Source organism: Gadus macrocephalus, chromosome 18, assembly GCF_031168955.1.
Source record: "Gadus macrocephalus chromosome 18, ASM3116895v1".
NCBI lineage: Eukaryota > Metazoa > Chordata > Actinopteri > Gadiformes > Gadidae > Gadus > Gadus macrocephalus.
In genome coordinates this window covers 17,255,241-17,276,807 of record NC_082399.1, presented here as the reverse complement: position 1 = coordinate 17,276,807, position 21,567 = coordinate 17,255,241, and the positions used below count along the sequence as shown (strand labels likewise).

Genomic DNA, 21,567 nt, shown 5'->3' with positions numbered 1-21,567 from the left:
TTCCGGGTGAATACCAATACATTGTATAATCCATCTGAAATTCAGCAAACAAGTTTATAACATAAACATGTATTTAAAAAAAAATGCCATGATTTTCCATTTAAAGTACACGAAAAATAAAATAAGATATATATGTCGAGGTTGCAGTAAAAAAGAACTCACGCAGCGACTGTCGAGTCACGCAGCGTCGCGGCGTCCTGTCACTGCAGTGTTGACCCAGCAGCTGTTGGCGCCGGCTTATCGTCCATCACAGTCTGTTCTGAACCACGGGGTACACTGGTACAGAACACAGTTTATGTGTGTCGTTCGCCGATGTTAATCGACCAGTACTTTTTTAACCAGCAGCGTTGAAGTGTCCAGCTGTATACAGCTATATACGTTTATAACGTGACGCTAAGCTAACGCTAACTGTCAGCCCAGACCATGGACCAGAACAGCAGCCCATCGTTCCCAGTTCAGCTGTACATCTACGACATCTCCAGAGGCATGGCGAGACAGCTCAGCCCCATGATGCTGGGTCAGTCACTCATCCTCTACTGGTTATACTGGCCATCCAGCGGTGGTTATACTGGTACCTCATCATCTACTGGTTACCAGCGGTGGTTGTACTGGTGATATGTGTAACTCATCATCTCTACTGTTCAACAAGCTACTGATTATACTCGTGATGGGGATTGTGTGTGTGTGTGTGTGTGTGTGTGTGTGTGTGTGTGTGTGTGTGTGTGTGTGTGTGTGTGTGTGTGTGTGTGTGTGTGTGTGTGTGTGTGTGTGTCCCTCATCATGTCTACTGGTTCTACTGGTTAACCAGTGGTGGTTGTACTGGTGCTCTGTAACTCATCATCTACTTGTTCTAGTGGTTACCCAGTGGTGGTTGTACTGGGCATATTTGTCACTCATCATCTTAAAAACATACTGGTTTTAAGGGTGAACTGTTCTCAATCTGCTTTGTCCCCTCTCCTTACAGGAAAGCAGCTGGATGGTATATGGTGAGTAACATTATTAGGCCTGTCTATCAACTCTGCAGTGTAATACCATCAGGTTATGTTTTAAGTTATTTGATGCCCAACAGGCACACTGCCGTCGTGGTCCATGGGGAAGAGTTCTTCTACGGTGGGGTGGGAATCACAAACTGTCCCCCGGTGAGAAAGACGGCAGCCTCCCTTTTCATGACACTTTGACTCTTTATTCATGGTCCAACTTAGTTTTTCTGTTGCTTGTCTTTTGTTGGTTAACTTCAGTTCAAGTTTCCTTCATTCATGTGTTGAGCGCCACCTCGAGGAGCAGGGAAATCTGTTGAGAGCGCCTCATTTCATTACTGAAAATATTGATATTTGGGGCAATATTTCCTCTTCAGGTATAAAGCATAAAAATGCAAAAGAAATTCAAAGAAAAAAATTTATATTGATATTTGGCGGCAGTCTATCGATTCTTGTATCGCACGAAGAAGGGCGCAATATATCGCTGTATCGATATTTTGTCCCTTCCCTAACACGTTGCACGTGCCTGTGTATTCTAGGGTGGGACTGAGCTGGGACAGCCTAACTCCATCGTGGACCTGGGGGTGACCGAAGTCACTGGAGAGATCTTTATGGATTATCTCACCTCGCTGGGAGAGTCCACATACAGGTGAGCAGATAATACAATGTACTGCTATTGAACTCATTGGGCAGCATGGGGCTCAGAAGGTAACCGGTCAGCTGGTAACTGGAAGGTTGCTAGTTCGATCCATGACTCCTCCACCGAGTGTCGAGGTGTCCCTGAGGAGGACACCTCACCATCACTGCTCCCGGCGGGCTGGATGCCTCCTTGCATGGTTAACATCTGTGTGTGTGCATGAATAGGTGAATGTGAGGGAGGATATTGTTAAGTGCTTCGAGTGGCCACTGGTTAGAAAAGCGTGACATAGATGCAGTCCATTTACCATTGAGGAGCAGGCAGTGTTGGGGCATCTTGCAAAGAGATGACAATCAGTGGACTGCGTACATAGGGTTTCTACACAGAACCATTCAGCTGGCAGTTAACCCCCTACCACTAACTATTGGGGTTTGAACCCAGGGCCTTTCAGCTGGAAGTTAACCACTAGACTATTGGGGTTGAACCAAGAAGCCTTCAGCTGGGAGTTAACACTCACCACTAGACTATTGGGGTTGAACCAAGAACCCTTCAGCTGGGAGTTAACACTCACCACTAGACTATTGGGGTTTGAACCCAAAGCATTTCAGCTGGGAGTTCACCAGTAGACCAGGGACCAGGGATGGGCAACTTTCATGATAAAGAGGGCCACAATTCTTTCTCATCACCATCAGAGAGCCACATGACCGCTCACTACAACTAATCAGGTATGAGACACTACAAAATAATTCCAAATAAGAACAAAATATATATATGTGTATATGTCTGTATCAGTGGCGGTTGGTGATTAAATTTGTGGGGGGGCGTAGTCATAGAAGGGGGGGATTGGGGTTCCTCCCCCAGAAAATTTAGAATTTGGTAGATGTGATTGCCTGTATCCTGGTGCATTTCGGGTGTTGCCACTACCTAAAAATCATTCAGATTCCTAGCCTAGGTATGCTAATTGACATACCTTAATTTAATATTTTCCATGCTCAAATGCATTTTTTTTTCAAATGCATGTCTATACTCTTGTTACACGACAAATACAACAAGTTTGTTTTCAAAGAAACAACAGCCACATGAGTGAATCATATTTTTTCAGTGCAAAGGGCTCATATACATCATCATTCAATGATGGCACAAGACTGAAAAACAGTGGCCCAACATTAGGTGCAACAACATTATATTCAGTGCCGTTGTAGTAGTGCGGCGACTTAGTTTGAAATGTTTCATGACTGATATAGTTTCTAAGCAAACTAGACACATTGGTTTGCCTTTGAATTCTATGAACAGATAATCTGCTTCTCATCTCGACTGAAAGGTGCGGTTTTCTTGATAGTTTTCTTTTTTCTTTTTCATTTATTAACTGTTTTAATAATCTGCAGGCCTCATTGAGTGAGGGTGCAGGCCACCAGTTGCCCATCCCTCCATCCCTGGGTTCATACCCCGACAATTGGGGTTTGAACCCAGAGCCCTTCAGCTGAGAGTTAACCACTAGCCTATTGGGGTTTGAACCCAGAACCCTTCAGCTGGGGGTTACCATTTGACTATTGGGGTTTGAACCCAGAACCCTTCAGCTGGGGGTTACCATTAGACTATTGGGGTTTGAACCCAGAACCCTTCAGCTGGGAGTTAACCATTAGACTATTGGGGTTTGAACCCAGAGCCCTTCAGCTGGGGGTTACCATTAGACTATTGGGGTTTGAACCCAGAACCCTTCAGCTGGGAGTAAACCGCTAGACTATCGGGGCTTGAACCAAGAACCCTTCAGCTGGGAGTTAACCGCTAGACTATTGGGGTTGGAACCCAGAACCCTTCAGCTGGGAGTTGAGCAATAGAGTTAACACAGTCACTAGACTATCTTGCCATGTCTTCTGTAGCTCTGTCTTATGTGAGTCTTATCTGTCACTCGCCTGCTGGACTCCGCCCCTTTGCGTTGTCTATCCTTTTATCTTGTGACTGTGTCTTTGTGTTCGTTAGATACGGGTTGGACACACTGTTAATTACCTCAATAATGCTGCACTCAACTAATGTTCTTCTTAAGTTTAATTCTTTCTTTCTTCTTCTTTATTATTCTCTACAAACTTTGGTACCTTCCTACATTTTTCACATAGAGATTAGCTTTGGAATCGTGCGCATCTTTTCTGATTTTTTAAATTTTATATTTTTTAAGATATTTTCCTTTTCACATATATATTTTTACAGTGGAAGTCATTTTGAACCCTGACACTTGACAATTACTTCAGACTTCGTAACTTGGTCAATTTTTTATCATTAACCTTTGTTCAAACGTTTAACAAATCAGACCCAAATCAGAAGATTTGATTCATGATGTATGAGCCGAGCTGGCATTAACTGGACCTATTTTTACGGCTTTCTTAAAGTTCTTGTTAGCTTATTTGGGGTCAAGCAGTGAAGCTGCGAGACAACCATTGTTATTCTACTTTTTCCTATTATTATTATTATTATTATTATTATTATTATTATTATTATTATTATTATTATTATTATTATTATTATTATCCTGCCATGGGAGTCTATGACAGCCCATAGAACGCCTTGGTCAAAAAGTTGTGATTCAGGATAGTCCCATGATCCCTCACAGCAATTTTGGCGTCGCTGACTCAAGAGCTCTAGCGCCACCAACAGGTCAAAGTTGGACATGCATTCATGTTTGTAACTTTTGACCCATTCATCCAATTTTCACAAACAAGGTATCATTGGAATCCTTGGGGAAAGCCAGCTCATACTACCCTAACCCTATGTTGTCGTTTTGCACCGTGATGGATTTTCCAGCATCTTAGTTTTTTATCAAAAACCTGCAAAATGCATCTCCTATCAAAAATGTTGTCAAATCTTCTCAAAACTTGGCACAGATGATTGACCATTTTGCCAAATTCATAGCCAAACTTGTCAAACAGGAAGTAAGCCCATTCTCAGCAACCCTTTAACATATCACAGCCAAACTTGGTACATAGACTCATGACATCATCCTGGGGACACCCAAGCAATTTGGTGACCATTTAACCTCAGGGGACGCCAACCAGGAATTGAGCTGGTATCTGCAAGGCTTTCATGTATCTGAACCAATCTTGGGGCATAGTCTTATGAATATCCTGATGAAGTCCAAATAATTTGGTGAAATTTGACCTCTAGGGGGGCATTAAAACCACAGCGAGTGTGATCATTTCTCAGTCTTTCTTTTATTTTTTGATGTAAAACTTGTTGAAAGTGCTGAAGGCCATGTGTCTGACGTAGATCTATCTTGTCGCTGTGGCTTCTCTGGTCAATTCTGCTTGCGAAGGAGTTGTGTTGCCTTGCGAGGATGTGCCCGATCAATGCAACAAACACAGAATACGTTGAGTTGTTAGCAGCAAGTCTATCCAACTTCAATGTATTTTCATTGTGATAACCATTTTCCAATAGCCAAAATTACGCTCATCATGTAGCCACCTAACCAATTATGTCTGTCCACCTAAATTAGTTTATGGAGTCATATTTTGCTTTGCCCCCTCATTGGTGCTCGCAGCTATATTTTCAAGTTGAAGTTCTACATAAATGCAAGATAATTTTATGCATGACATATTTTGATGGTTGTTTTATTTTAGCTCATGTACCAAGCATACATTTTCTGTGTGTGTGGACAGTGGCTGTCTTAACATAGAGGCATATGCCGCGGCCTCTTGGAGCCCCCATAGTAGGGGGGCCCACCAACAACCTAAAAAATAAATTAAAAAAAACATAAATATATATAATGTTTTTATATATATCATTTTTTTTTATACACAAACAGACAAAGCAATACGAGTCTAACCGTGAAAATAAAATAAAGGATTAGGAAATAAAGTAATCCAAGCGGCTCAAATAAAAGAAAAAAGCTAAAAGACGCTGGTAAGTATTTGGCAACGCTGCCAAAAATGACACACTTTTTTTACGGCTACTGTTGGGGATACAGACAGGAACAACAATGTCCAAAGCGTTGAACATGCCGCTACAGCAGAAGCTAGCTGTGAAGTGGCGCTAGATGAAGATGTGTGAGAAGACATCAATAAGTCGGACTCTGCGTGTGATGTTGAGAACAATCACTCTTTCTTTGTTTCTTATCTCTCTGTGTGTGTGTGTGTGTGTGTGTGTGTGTGTGTGTGTGTGTGTGTGTGTGTGTGTGTGTGTGTGTGTGTGTGTGTGTGTGTGTGTGTGTGTGTGTGTGTGTGTGTGTGTGTGTGTGTGTGTGTGTGTGTGTGCATACATGTGTGTGTGTGTATATATATATATATACACATACATACATACATACATACATGTGTGTGTTGGTTTGAAATGTTCAATCTCAACTGTAATGTCAATTAACTTACAATATCTTGTACATTGGTTTGTCTGTAGAATGATTGAAATGTCAATCTCAAGTGCACTGCAAATTGCAACCTCACTCACTCATACAAAGTAAATTACTCATCTTGGCAATTTTTATTTCCTAAGTATATGGCTGTTTGTGATGTTTTGCTAAGTATATGACTCTTTGTGGCGGTTTACCCTGACTAATTGAAAAAACAGTGTTTATTTTCCTGGCATTTTTGGCAAAGACAGGTGTTATCTGAAACCTTGTTCTCTTTTGGGTAACTTTCATCGTGACTATTACTTTGTGAAGTGCTACACTTTGTGTGTTCTATGCTTTCCAGATTCATTTTGGAATAAAGAAGTGTATGCAGGGTTTAAAGGGGAAGTTTTTTTTTCTCATCTCCAACCTTTACTTCCGCGTTGATTAGCTCAACCTGCCTATCCACTGGGGGTGTAACGATACACGTAATTGTATCGAACCGTCACGGTACAGGCACTTCGGGGTGGTTACAGAGGTGGACCGTGGTGCGTACATAGCGTTAATATGGCGAATGTAAAGGCTTGTTTTGCGATGCAGAATTGAAAACTTTAGCCAAAGTATACTACTCAGATTCCGTAATCCGACTCCGCTACTACGGAGACCCCTCAGCAGCTCTCCGTCGGGATGTCGGACACGCATTGCAATTCGCCGCCCGATCGATCTCGATGTTGACTATAACCCATGTAAGCAGTGTTGTAAATAAACTTTCAAAGCTTTTCAAAAATTATTTGGTGTTTTATTGGTCCTTAAAGGGGTAGTTCGGAATTTTGGACATAGGGCCTGATTCCCAAGTGAGCATTGGTATTCTATATCACTGGAGACAGTTTTCAACACATTTCATACAGTCCTTCTAGTTGCAGAGTTCGCTCGTGCTAGGCTAGCGCACGTCAACGGGCAATGCTAGCCTGCTATTAAAACAGTCTTACCCACTCCACATTACACCCGAGTTAAATCAATTATAACGACAGACTATAAATCTAAATGTCTGTTTATAGAATAATGTTAGAAATAAAACCAACCTTGCATTGCAGTCTCAGCAGCAGTGTTTATATTCCTGTACGTAGGCTACGGCAGCGGCGGACTGATACCTAGGTTACCTGCCGCTGTCATTGCTACAAACGCAGAGTAGGCTACAATGAACGAAGGAATTCTATAAGCGTATTCAATTAACAAGATACGCCCACGTTTGGAGGAGTTAGCGATGCATCTGCTTTTGAAGACGATTATGAGGAATTTGTTGTATCCAACGAACCGTACATGTTCGAGCCGGTGTTTTGATGTCCAAGCCAGCAGCAACAAGCCACAGTTGAGTCCTTTCTGGATCTCGCACTGGAAATTGGTGGAAACTTTGTGGTGCCCATCTGTACCGTTTATTTCTACAATTTCTAAAAGCACACTGAACCATCATGTTGCCTAGTTGTTCAATTGCGCTTCTGTCCCACGCTTACGTTCTTCTGTCGTGATTCGGTTACAAACCTAACCAGCGCATAGTAGAATTCCGCTTCTGCTGAGAAAGTATTCCCTCGATGATTCATGCGATGCAAGGTTAGTTTTATTTCTAACATTATTCTATCAACACAGACATTTAAATCTATAGTCTGGCGTTATAATTGATTTACCTCGGGTGTACTGTGGAGTGGGTAAGACTGTTTTTAATAGCAGGCTAGCATTGCCCGTTGCCGTGCGCTAGCCTAGCACGAGCGAACTCTGCAACTAGAAGGACTGAATGAAATGTGTTGAAAACTGTCTCCAGTGATATAGAATACCAATGCTCACTTGGGAATCAGGCCCTATGTCCAAAATTCCGAACTACCCCTTTAAGGTGCAAAGTAAACAATGTACAAAGTCATTAAGGTGCAAAGTCAAACCGGAGAAGTGATTCCGGAAATTATTTAGGGACCAGAGGCCCCTCAAATTAGGGACCAGAGGCCCCTAATTTGGCGTGTGTGTGTGTGTGTGTGTGTGTGTGTGTGTGTGTGTGTGTGTGTGTGTGTGTGTGTGTGTGTGTGTGTGTGTGTGTGTGTGTGTGTGTGTGTGTGTGTGTGTGTGTGTGTGTGTGTGTGTGTGTGACATCCCAAATACCCCTGATGTTGTGTTTTTAAACAGAGACAGAAGGGAAGTGCTCTTACTTGAGATAGGCTGTGTATTTGATCTGTACATGGAAATGGCTTTCAACGATAAAATCCTTAAATACCAGCCCATTCTGGAAATTCTAAGGGACCTAGGCTACCAATGCAAGCTAATAGTGTTTATTTTTGGAAGCTTGGGGCATGTCCACAACCGTGTTTTCAGTGGGTTAAGGCTGGCTGGGCTCTCCAGCAGAAAATCTAAACAATTAGCAAAGTTCTGCTCCATAATCTTGTCTCTTGTCGTGTGTGTGTGTGTGTGTGTGTGTGTGTGTGTGTGTGTGTGTGTGTGTGTGTGTGTGTGTGTGTGTGTGTGTGTGTGTGTGTGTGTGTGTGTGTGTGTGTGTGTGTGTGTGTGTGTGTGTGTGTGTGTGTGTGTGTTACGTAAAAGTTATTAAGTCAATAAGGTAGCATTCAGGTGTTTATTTTGCTCACCATTGGTATTTTACACGCCTATTTTATGTAATGTGTATTAATGTCTTCTCATTGAAGACCCATTTTCTGCTTCTGTCAGGGTGTTCTTTACACAGACCTTGTGAGTTTTGTGTATGAGAGATAGATGAGAGGTTCCTTGACCATAACCTAATAATTAACAATCAGGTTGCTTTAAGTATCATATTTGTGTATTTGCCATTGCAGAAGTATATGATTTATCGGATTTCTTCTTTTGTACGTTTTTGGCAGGTTTTTGGTTGATTCGGCTGTTTTTAGTCTATAGTTGGGCTGGAAATTGCCGACAGAACAGCTCAGCTATTCTATATTTTATCTCAAATGTATTCAAACTTGATCACATTAGCTATTTGTTTAATGCTTCACTTTATTTTTTTACACCATTTTACATTTGTTAAATGGTGTGCATGTTTGCTCCATTTAGACTCTGTTCAAATCCCTTCACCTGATTTAAGCATTGCTAAAACATATTTCCAACCTCACTTTGCACTAAAGCACGCATTTTCTAGTTACATTTCTTTATGCATTTACATATTGTGTCTATTGATGTATATATATTTTTAATTGTCATGACTGTCCAGCCGGCCTGACTTCTGCTAAGACACACGCACATTTTCCTTCCATGATTTATTTATTGATCTATGTATTTTGATCTATACAGAGGGGAGACGTACCACTTGTTTGAGAACAACTGCAACACCTTCAGCAACGAGGTGGCCCAGTTCCTCACGGGCAGCAGGATCCCAGAGTACATCACAGACCTGCCCTCCGAAGTGCTCTCCACGTGAGTCTGTCTGAGTCCATTCATCATTACTGCAATCAAGCTTTTTATTTTCCAATTTCCTCAGTTCGGATAACTGCAGATTTTGATTCTGATGTAATTTAGAAAATTCGGGGTGCCTTTTTAAATTAAGGTTGGAAATCACAGGGTACCACTCGATGCGACACACAATACATGGCCCGCGATACCGTTAATATCGCCATACAGTGATTCTGCAATAAGATATATATTGCTAGACAATCCTATGACGATACATCACAATATGTCTAACTATGAATACAAAATGAATGTGAAAAAGTGAAGTGCTGGATTTCTTTATTCTGGTCCAAACTGACCAGACTAAAAAAAAAAAGAAAAAAAAAAATTCAACTTGATGGATTACTACCATCACATTTTAAATAAGTCCCCACCACTATCTTAACAGTAATCTCTCACACTATTTATTGAGGCTACTGTGAACGATGAACTGTGAGCCGCTACGGCGGTAACCCTGGGAATGCTATTTTTGTTTCAACTGAAGAAGCTTGTGACAAGACGTTTTATCCCGTTAAAATGTTGAAGAATTTGGCAAATCAAACGCTAGATTGTTGCATATAATCATTGTAGCACATTTTGATGAAGAACCTCAGCTTTACTGCCTCGTCTGTCAATTCAAGCTTACCTGAGCAGGGACTCCGGGAAGGGCTCAATGTGTCAGAACACTGGCTCTGAGCCTCGTCATGTTTTAACCCTCTTCTGTTGCGCTCTCTCTGTCTGTCTCTATGTCTTTCTCTATGTCTCTCTCTTTCTGTCTCTTTCGTTCTTTCTCTCTCTGTCTGTCTCCGTCTGTCTTTCGTTCTCTATGTCTCTCTGTCTCGCTGTCTCCATTTCTCTCTCTTTCTGTCTGTGTCTCTAGGCCCTTTGGTCAGGTTCTGCGTCCTATCCTGGAATCCATGACTGTCTCCCCTTCGGGAGCAAACTCCTTCAACAACAGCCAGCGATAAAGAGTGACAAGTCCTACTAACTAAGTAACTACTCAAAAGGTTGGACCGACTGGAACTGAAATTTATGCAAGCCACCGTGTGGGTTCTTAGCTGTGATTGGTCTTTATCAGTGTCAGTGACCAGTTCTGTTATATCTCTAAGGTAATCAATCATTGGAGGATTGGGGCGGTGTTTGTATCAGATGGATGAATAATTAATTTACAATGATAGTGTGTTACTTGGGATTGGGTGAAGTTAGCTGCGATTCTAAAAGTCTACACATTCACAAGCTCACACACCCTGATGGAAATGAGCAAACAAACAGAGAACTGAGGACCATTATTTAGCTCACCATTATCATCTTCAACCTATGTATGTGGTTTCTTCATGCTGACAACTCTTATAGATGTACCTCTCTAGTGCTGCAACCTTGTCATACAACTCTTGACTAACACTACACCAGCAGAGCTTGTCCGACCCCGAGGTTCATCCTCAGCCATCGGTTGACCCTCACCGTACTTGGTGACGCTCTCCGTGTCATTTTGAAGTTCTGGAACTTGAACTTTTATATGAGATTTCTAACTTGATGGATGCACTACCTTGCCCATCAAAATTGAAATGGGCTTGATGCAAATCAACTTCATCCAAACTTTTGGGATTTCGTCCACTGATAATTTTGTACAGATAGTAATTTAGACTTATTTTTTCCATTGTGAGTCTTTAATATATAATCCTTCTGATAGCTCCTGTTTATCATCTGATTGAATGAATGTGTAATTAATATCAGAATTTTATTTTTGGGCCCAGGCATTTTTACTCAATGTTGGGTACATCTATTAATATACAGTTTTTGACTTTTCAGTTTATTGTTTATGGCAATGGCTATCTGACACTCCAAGATGGTTTAAGAGATGGATGGAGGGAGGGATGGAGGGAAGAGAGGAGGGAGGGAGGGAGGAAGGGGAGAGAGGAGGGAGGGAGGACGTGAGATCTTGCCATTGGACAACCTTCTTCATGGCATTTGTAATTGTTGGTCTTGTTTTGACCAATTAAGTGGTGCTGGTTGAAATTGCACCAATGGGACACAAAGACTACTCCTATTAACACAGCTCAGGAACCGCCTTAACCACTGCATCCATGCCGTATCCTGAATAGTATTCAAATTAATATTATGGGATAGCCTTTGGTACTATTGGTTTTGGTTTTTTGCATGTGAATCACATGGACATGTTTATGTTACCCAAACAGCCATTCACTTTCCTGAACCTTAATATTAAACCTATGTGGCCATCAGCTACTCAAATGCATTGTTGTTTTCAAACCACCACTATATCTATTTATTACAATTACTGATTTCTGTTTACTAGTTTTAATATCTACCCTTCACATACTTTCTTATTAATTATAGTGTGTATTGTTATTGCTCTGGTGTAATCAAGCAAATGTTTAAGGGGTTCTGATCTGTTATTTATAGTTATTGTATTAAAAGACCCTTGATTGGGCTTGATGCAATGCTGCTTTAGTCTTTATTTCATATTCGTTAAAACATTGTCTCAATGTTCTATGATTGTTTTAGTTGGTATGATAATTGTCCTAACTGTGCAGCTATTTTATCATGCAGTCCTCTGAATAGTAGGAAGTTGCCATGATGATTTGTTGTCAGTACTGTAGTACAATAGTAGTATGAAAAAAAAAAACTTCCAAAGTTATGTAAGTATTATATTTATCCACAAGGTGGCGCAAGAAATCTACTACCGTCAATCTGTGATGTGTTTTTGCTGCTAAATGATGAAAGTGAGATGTACAGATGAAACTCGAAAATTTGAATATCGTGTACAATTTCATTTATTAGAGTAATTCAACTTCTTAAGAAACTAATATATTATATAGACTCATTCCATGGAAACTGAGATATTTCAAGTCTTTGTTATAATTTTGATGATTAAGGCTTACAGTTTATGAAAACCCCAAATTCCAAATCTCAGAAAATTTGAATATTGCATGAAATCAATAAAAGGATTTTAATTAAAGAAATGTCGGCCCTCTGAAAAATATAATCACGCATACTACAGCTGGAAATTAGCCAAAAAGGCTAAAGCAACTCCTTTTACTGTACAATTAATCAAAGGGGACTGTCAACAAAACTATAAACAAATAAACAAAACTAATTTACTCAGTACTTGGTTTGGGCCCCTTTTGCATGAAATACTGCTTCAATGCAGGACAGCATGGATGCCATCGGCCTGTGGCACTGCTGAGGCGTTATGGAAGACCAGGATGCTTCTGCATTGTTGGGTCTCATGTCTCTCATTCTTCTCTTGGCATTCCCCATAGTTGCTTTATGAGGTTCAGGTCAGGTGAGTTTGCTGGCCAATCAAGCACAGTAATCCCATGGTCATTGAACCAGGTTTTTATTGGCAGTGTGGGCAGGTGTCAAGTCCTGCTGGACAATTAAATCAGACCCTCTATAAAGCTTATCTGCTGAAGGAAGCATGAAGTGCTCTAAAATGTCCTGGTAGATGGTTGAATTGACTCTGGACTTAAAGCACAGTGGACCAACATCTGCAGATTACATGGCTCCCCAAATCAACACATACTCTGGAAACTTCTTCCTCCAGACTCTGGGACCTTGGTCTCTGAATGAGAAGCAGTATTTTCTCATCAGAAAAGAGGTCGTTGTTCGTTGTTCAGGAGCGGCTTGACAAGAGGAATGCCACATTTGAAGCCCATGTCCAGCATCCGACACATTTTCTTGTTGCATTTTTAGACTTTATTATAGAGAGGAAGGGTAGAGGGATAGAGGGAAGGACATGCAGCAAAATACCACAGGCAGGATTCAGGACTGAGCCTATATGGTACGCACTCCACCCGCTGATCCTGACTAACCTCCCCAGACTGTGGTCATCCCTGCTGCTTGTGCACCTTTTTCTTCCACACTGTTCTCTTCCACTTAACTTTCTAGTAATGTGCTTTGATACAGCACTTTGAGAACATCCAACTTATTTTGCAATTACCTTTTGGGTGTCAATGATGGTTTTCTGCACAACTGTCAAGTCAGCAGTTTTACACATGATTGTGAATTCTACTGAACCAGACTGAGGGCCTCTACGGATTCAGTTTTTTGCTTAGGAAATTTCCTTTCAAAGCGAGATGACCCGGAAATACTTGGAGGAAAGGTGGTTGGAATTCAAACAATGATTAGGAAAGGTCTCTCGATGCAACCTTTAACCCATCTTTAGCATAGTTTACTCCTGACCAACCTTTACGAAAGGAAAGGAGATATTTCTAACCCATAATCCTTTACGGCGGCAATATTTAAAGCAACAGGCCACTGACGAAGTTTACGATCTACGCGAAGATGCATGAGAGAGGCGGAAATTCAGAAGAGAAGAAAATAAAATGCCAACTTCACATTTAAGAAAGACTCATGGTAGCTGTTAATTTCAACATCACTCTTTTTTTCACATGTGAACTGGGATTTAAGTGGCCTAAAATATTCCCGTTTGCCAAGTCCGACCTAAGTGTTTCTCACTGTTGGCGAAAACATGATTGAAATCAATACGACAAGAACGCATGGATCGAAATAGCTCTTTTTGTAGTCCAACTTCGGATAAATGTAGTTTCACGATAGAGACTTGCGTCGCCGTAGCGCAATGGCGTCAGTTAGGAAAAGTGTTCAAAAGTGGAGTCAAATTCATCACAAACAGTGCTGTCTTTTCCTATGTTCGAAAGGAAGCACCTTTTAATCTCGTCTTGACCCGATGACGTTTTCCACAAAGGTTAAGGAAAGATAGAATAAAGGTTAGGAGATTTGACTTTCCGAATTAGGCCTGAGAGACCATGAACTCGGAGCTCAGGAACCCCTTTTGCACGTGTTTTGGATTAATCAGCTGATTAGAGTGCGACACTTTGAGCTTACTATATTGAACCTTTTCACAATATTACATTTTTCTGAGATTTAGAAGTTGCGGTTTTCATAAACTGTAAGCCATAATCATCAAAATTATATAAAATAAAGGCTTGAAATATCTCACTTTGCATGTAATGAGTATATATAATATATTCGTTTCACTACTTAAGTTGAATAACTGAAATAAGTTAACACTTGTTCAAGTTTCATCTGTATGAATGTATGCCACAAAACCAAAACAGCAGAGAATGTTTCAGTATAGGCCAGAGGTAAGGAAGAAATATTGAGCTGCCTTCAACCAAGGTATGCAAACCTCCTGTAATTTGAAATAAAATAAATTCTGATAGATAATGTGACTATTTCCCACATCATTATATCGACTTATATCCAAGATCATTCCTTCTGAATAAAAAATTGTGTTGATGTTTTACTTTTCACAATAAAAAGAGCATGGTTATGGTTTCACAGTCTTTAATATTTAATCTTAAAAACCATGGGTTTATAAACAATCCTCAATAAATAGCATTTCAGGGTACAAATAAACTTTACATACAAACAGTAACACATAATACAAGTCTTTGCTTCACATGTCTTTGTGTGTATATATATATATATATATATATATATACACACATACACACATATATTTATTTTGTCATATCAGTCTCAACCAAAAACTGTACAATTGTTATATTGTTTCTCTTTCTTCTGACAAATGTACTTATTGTAAGTCGCTTTGGATAAAAGCTTCTGCTAAATGCCCTAAAACTAAGTCGAAGGATTGAAGATGAGGTTCACTTAGTTATTAAATATTTCTATTTATTCTGTCAAACTAGTCAAAGTTTACAAGTAAGATAGCGATAATGTTCACAATTTAAAAAGCCCTTCTCTCTTGAGCTGTCCATTCTTGGACACGGTGCAACATGGCTCCCTGGAAGAGGCTCTCTATCTAGATAAAAACGACTCTTCGCAATTAATGAAAGCACAACCATTCATATTTTCATGGGATTATAAATTTATTAAAACATACGGAATATAAGGTTCAATTTCTGGCGGTCCGTTCTGCTAGATGGTGATCACGTTTCAACCTCTTGTTTCAACCATATCGTGCTTTAAGTCTGCCTGTTTTTCTTCGTAAGTAATGTATAAACCTTTTGGAAAATGTCCAAAGTTTATATTAAAATCTGTGCTGTTGCCCATTGGAAAATTGGAAAATTTAAAAAAATGTACGCCGTCTGTACGCCGTTGATATAACGTCCATTAAAACATTCCACATGAGGTGACATTTCAAAGGTTGGACCAAATTATTAGTTATTATAATTATGAAAACCTTCAGATGCTAAAAACACATTGACTTAATTTATAAGCTCTTTCTGAAAATAAATGAAGTCATGGAAACAGTTGAGGTTTATAGATAGTTCTACATATTAATTAAAAAAAACAACACTGGATTCTTTCCTCTGTTAACCCCATTTAGCGACCGTTTCTATCAGCTAAATTGTTCTACAAAAAAAGAGAAAGAAAGAAAAATACTTATTTTTAAAATCAAGAAAAATACACCATTAGTTGGTTGTGCCTGATTTGTGAATAGCTTAAAAGGGAACTGTTGTTAGGTGGAAGAAAATGCATTTCATACTGGAAGAAAATATTACGAAAAAGACCCCTTTCAATGACACAAACAAACACATAGAATGCTTGGAAAAACTAGACTGACTTTGTATTGCTTAAAAATCTTTCTTTATCCCTTCCGCTGGTAATAACTCTTTAACTCACCATTTCCCACTGTTGCTGGAGACTGACGGTCTACCAGTGGGCTTAGTTAAAAGGTTCTGGGTTCCAACCGAAATGCTGGTTTGATGGTGGTGGATGGAACTCTCTTCCAGGCGCGCATTCATGTTTATTCCCATAGAAGAAGATGCACATTGAACACCAATGTTTGTCTTTATATTTGTATTTATTATCTAATCCCTCTATCCCTTTCCTCCTCCATACCTTCTTCCCCCATTCTCTTCTTTATACGGGGCATAGCCCCAAGCTCTCTCTGCCTCGTCTTCTCTTATGTTATTCACAACCTATGTCTGCTTTTGTGTATCTATCCTCTCCTCTTTTGCCTCTTTTCTTTATGTCAAATACAAAGATTCATAGGAATTTGAGAAAAATAAATCAAGCTAATTAATTATTTTCCTCGCTTCTCCCCTGTCACTATCTATTCCGCTCTCGCTCGGGCTCTCTCTCTCTCTCTCTCTCTCTCTCTCTCTCTCTCTCTCTCTCTCTCTCTCTCTCTCTCTCTCTCTCTCTCTTTCTCTCGTTGGAGGCTGAGGGGCCCTGTCATGATGGTGTCATTGACCAATGAGTTAATGTGGCTCCCTGGGGGTCCACTCTCCTGCTACGCCAGCCTGATAGGAAGAACCAAACCAGGGAGAGAAGAGAGGGAGAGAGAGCAAGAGAAAGAGAAAGATAGAGCGTAGTGTGCAACATGGGATAATTGTGAGCTGCTTCTGAGGAGTCACATGGGGTTGTACAGATGCTGAACTAACCTCCTAAAACATCTGGACCGGTATTGACTAAATCCTTGAGAAGATTAACATACAAAACTCCAACAAATTTCGCGGCCTGCCATACATATTCATGTACGATTATATTAATTTACTCTATCCTGGCTGGCACTGATGGCAACTATTTTGTAAAAAATCAATTACACGGCCCGAAAAGCTTATTGCACCAGGGAAATTGGACGGTAATTTAAAATAATCAGGACGGAGCTACTCTGTGTTTTCATTAAGTCCCACTGCAGTATTCAACAGTGCCATCTATCCCGTTCTGCTTGTTTATTAAAGCGAGAACTCCTTGCTTAAAGGTTGGGTATGGGATTTGCGAAACGCCAGCAGATTTTGAAAACACACAACTTAAATAGTCCTACCCCCTCTCCTTCAACACTGACTCTGACTCCACCCATTCCAAGTACATGGACGCGCGAGCGAACACAGATGCGCGAGAGCAAGCCATTAGCCATTAGCTAGTTAGCTAGCTCCAGTAGCTACCGCAGGATAACAACAAACAGAAGCTTGCTCTGGGTCACGAGCTTTGAGTACGTGCACGAAGGGGTCACGCGCGGGGGGAGGGGGAGTGGAGTACGACCGTTTGATTGACGTACTTACTGCCCAATGCAACTCGGTGGGTCTGGAAATCATTGGCTGGAGTTTTTCGAGCCCTGCCCGTTCCACAGATGATTGACTTGTTTAATTGTCATGTCAGTACTTCTAACTCAGTGGCTGTAAGTGGGTTAGGATAAGGATTTCAAGTGATTTTGCAAAAATGGCCAAAAAAGAGAATTCCATACCCAACCTTTAATCTCTCATTCTGTGCCTTCTGTCCTCTACTAGCCAGCTACCTTTAGCTTCAGTACCTCAACATTGAGGTTCTCCGTCCATCAACTCTCTTTCATCACCCCTGTAGGGGCTAGCCCTCCGGCGACGCCCCCCCTGTGGTGCCAGCCTCCTCCCCTCACACAGTCACCTCCGTCTTGCTATGGGTGGAGCAGCTCTTGTGCCGGGTGTGGTGGGGGTGGTAGTAAGGGGGCTGAGCAGACCCCTGGTACTCCTGCTGCTGAGCGTGGCCCCCCACCATGCCCCCGCGGTAGGCCCCGGCGTAGGGCTGGGTGAACAGATCGGGCAGGTTCTCTATGCTCTGCTGCCTCCTGGTGGAGTAGGCCTGCCTGCGGGAGGAGGGGTACACCCCACTGCAGGGGATGGAGGCACGGCCGGGCGCAGACGCCTGCCTCTGGACCTGCCGGCTGTGTGGCTCCCAGGCTCTGAAAGCCGAGCTGGAGATGGAGGCGGGGTGGGAGGTGGCCTTGGGCAGGTGGGCGTGCTCCAGTTGATCAGGGGGGATGGAAATGGAGAGCGGGGTGTGGGGGGGGTGCTGGCCGTGCGGAGCCGGGTGGAGAAAGGACTTCTCTGTGTTGCGCAGTAGCGGGTCGGGGGCCGCGGCTGAAGCTTGGTACTGAGAGAAGTCCATCAGCGGGTAGCTCCTGTAGTAGTGGCCCGCCGCCGTGTCCGCTGGGGGGGAGGGAGAGGGACAAATAGAAGGGGGAGGGGTAGAGAGAGAGGGAGAGAAAGGAGAAGGAATGTGGGGGAGAGAGAGAAAGGGAGGAAAGGAGAGGTAGTGTGGGGGAGGGAAAGAGGGAGGGAGAGAAAGGAAAGAGAAAGTGGGGGAAAGAGAGGGAGAGAAATGAGAGGGAATGTGGGGGAGAGAGAGGGAGCGAAAGGAGTGGGATAGTGGGGGCGAGAGGAGAGGGAGAGTAGGGGAGAGAGAGGAGAGGAATAGTGGGGGAGAGAGGGAGGCATATAGAGAGAGAGGGAGAGTGGGGGAAAGAGAGAGTAAGAGATAGGAAGGACAGGCAGAGTGGGGGAGAGAGAGTGGGGAAGAGAGATGAGAGGGAGATTGGGGTGGAGAGAGGAGAGGGAGAGTGGGGGAGAGAGACATGGAGAGGAGAAGGAGAGAGGGAGAGAATGAGAAAACAGAAAGGAGAGGTATAGTGGGGTAGAGAGGGAGGGCGAGAGAGGGAGACATAGAGAAGTGAGGGGGAGTGGGGGAGAAGGAGAGGGAGAGTGGGGGAGAGAAAGGGGGCAATAGAAAGGAGAGGGAGGTGAGAGTAAGCAGACCAGAATGAAAAACAGAAGAGTATAGTGTGAAGTCATTAAATCAAGAATGTAAAAAGGAAAAGAGACATAGCTTGAAAGAAACCCTAAACTGCAACCAAGAATGAGAGCAAAAGTGAAAATGGAAAAGAAGAATGTCAAATACATAATTTAAACAGTTTAATTGAATGGTATGTAGGTCATAAACATTTATGTCCGACAACAAATACCAAATCATGAAAAAGCAAAAGCCTATACTTGTTATTAACTCTCGGTAGTTTGTTTTGGTCTATTTGTCTGATGGTAACCTGATGACCCTCATTATGGGACATTGAGTTGTTTTTGTTCTAAATTAAATCGGCACTTGCCTGTTGCAGATCAGGCCATGATTTAACAAAGTAGAAATGAGCTGATTCATGTCCACGTGAATAGCTGTGGTTGGTTGCTTCAGTGAGTGTATGCAGCTTTTTCCCATTAAATTCAACCAAGCATGCTTATTTCATAGTTGTACAACATTGCCTCTGTCTATATCTTTGGGTGGTTTACAGCTATAATCTGTTCATGCTGGGAGAGGAGGCATTTATATACCACTGTGATGTCAGTAAAGATCAAGAGGTAGGAGCAGAGACAAGATGGGGGTGGAGGTTTGAAGGCGATCCAACATGATGGCCAGTGATTCAGGTGACTCCTTAAAGGTGAAGGTTCTTGCGGGAAGATGTGCATGGTTTCAGGGTAATAGATGAGTTTGATGTGTTTGGAAAGGGTGGCTAATACAGGGGAAGGCAAGGCAACTTGAAACGCAGGTTAATTCATAGTGCTAACAAAGGAAGGAATCACATTAAAGGACAATCATCCAAAAAACATGCAGAACGTGTTGTGGTCACAGCAGTCTGCTGTGTTTTCCTCCTCCTGGGTCTGCCACTCCTCCTGTCTGTCTCACTTCACACCTGGTCCTCATCTGCAATCATGCTCACCTGGTCTTCGTCTCCAATCAACTCCCCTTCATAAACCCTTGGATTCCCTGCTGTCTGTGCCAGTTCGTACTACGCACTACAGTGGTAATGATACATGCCTGGCTCCAGTAATTCTTGTTACCTCGCTCTCTCGTCTCTTGTTGTTTTTTGACCACAACCCAGCTCTGTTTTCCTCTGCCTGCAGTTATCCGGATCCCTCACTCCAGCTCGCCTGCCTCGCTCTCCCCCCGGCTACCTCATCCACTACCTGCTCCCCCGTCTCATTCAATAAACCCTTTTTCTTCAATTCATCATCGTCTCCGTCTGCTCTTGGGTTCAGCATCGTTTATCATAACAGAACGATGCTATGCTAAGTCAAATGCTATGGTATTTCTAGGGGTAGGTGTGTCGAGACACACAAACTAGCTCTGCTGTACCAGTCCAGTATGTCACAGTTGTTTTTCCAAAGGTTTGGTGGCATCTAGTTTCCCCTTTTAGTTATTCATATAAATGTGTTGGAAAATATCTAATGGAGAATACAAAGTTATTGGATTAGCAAAATGGGTAATTCCTCAATACCAGTGTTAACTGAAACATACTTCAGTTGGACTTCCAACCATTTTTATCATATTGAACTAAATATCAATATTTTAAAAGGCCTCACCTCAACCACAATAACGTTATGTCCTCGGGCTTCCCTTGTGTCATCAATCACAGTAAGATATATTTCATATTCCAATTCAATCATTTAAAACATTCCTGGTCCACATAGTGTGTGTGTGGGACGTTAACTGTCTGGTACCAATGATTCCACACGCCACCTCTGATGAAACGTGCTTTGTTAGACTTTAATGATATATTGACAGATATACATATCTAATAACTTTCTTTCGAATTGGCATGTCCAATACAAAATGAAAAGTCTCCCTCTAAAGTGAGTGTGGGCGTGGTTTGTGTCAGTAGTTTGTGTGCAAGTCCTTGGTGACGCTCAAAGTTCCTACATCTCGTGAATGTCCTAGATTGCCATTGTACCCACTGCTCCAATACCTATCTGGAGCAACCTGTTTGATACCCTTACCAAACCCACTGGCTGTTCTCTAAGTATCGAGGGAATTCCAAATGATTAACAGAACAGAACCTTCTTTGGTACAATCACCACCATTTGCAAGTCCTTCAGTGAGGCTTTTACATTACCAGTGAATCGTCCTCCTGACTAAACCATTTTCTGTTCTCCTCCATTCTGATGACTAATATTATTCAAAGGAGGATGATATTAGTGGGGGTGGGATAGCTCTCTATTTTAGCTCCTCCGCTATCCCAGTTTGTCCCGGGCTCATCTCCCAGCCCCGCCAGAACGGCTCCACTGGACTAAAATACACTGGCTCTCCACGCCAGTTTCCACTGGGTTGTGTTGTGAATAAACAAATAGATGTTCCCCAGCTGGGGGGTATACCACGAACCTCGCTGAACGTACGCAGGCTTTCTTCGGAAAACCTGGCTCGACAGAGCCGCAACTCGCAATCAGAGTTAAATTGTACCACGAAGCTCACTTTAGATTCAATTAGTTGAACCAGGTTTTCCGCTTTAGGTTCAATGTGCATTCACATAAAAGGGGCGTTTATCGCGTCATTTGACTCACCCTTATGCAAAATAAATCGCGCGAGAGCGGTGTATTTCAGCCAAGGCGAGCAGTGTATTATTATGAACTCCTACGAGGAATTCAAAGTTCAAATCACAGCCAAGGGGAACACGGTTG

The 21,567-nt window shown here is 42.0% G+C and overlaps 2 protein-coding genes and 1 long non-coding RNA gene across 3 annotated transcripts in view; 2 read left to right on the top strand and 1 right to left on the bottom strand.

The window, feature by feature from the left end:
* Nucleotides 1-21,567, top strand: part of LOC132446522 (uncharacterized) — a 143,404-nt gene that overhangs the window by 6,220 nt on the left and 115,617 nt on the right. The gene's annotated exons all lie outside the window — the stretch shown is intronic.
* Nucleotides 164-11,820, top strand: LOC132446508 (desumoylating isopeptidase 1-like). Its single transcript, XM_060036839.1, has 6 exons — nt 164-517; nt 965-986; nt 1,070-1,139; nt 1,517-1,626; nt 9,227-9,349; nt 10,242-11,820. Exons 1-6 carry the CDS (start codon nt 424-426, stop codon nt 10,327-10,329), a joined length of 507 nt encoding a protein of 168 aa, XP_059892822.1. The 5' UTR covers nt 164-423; the 3' UTR covers nt 10,330-11,820.
* LOC132446511 (protein shisa-8-like) overlaps nt 15,533-21,567 on the bottom strand; it is a 51,319-nt gene continuing 45,284 nt past the window's right edge. The window contains exon 5 of the mRNA XM_060036842.1: nt 15,533-18,276. Coding sequence (XP_059892825.1) covers nt 17,723-18,276 — 554 coding nt within the window. The 3' untranslated portion in view covers nt 15,533-17,722. The remainder of the gene's footprint in view (nt 18,277-21,567) is intronic.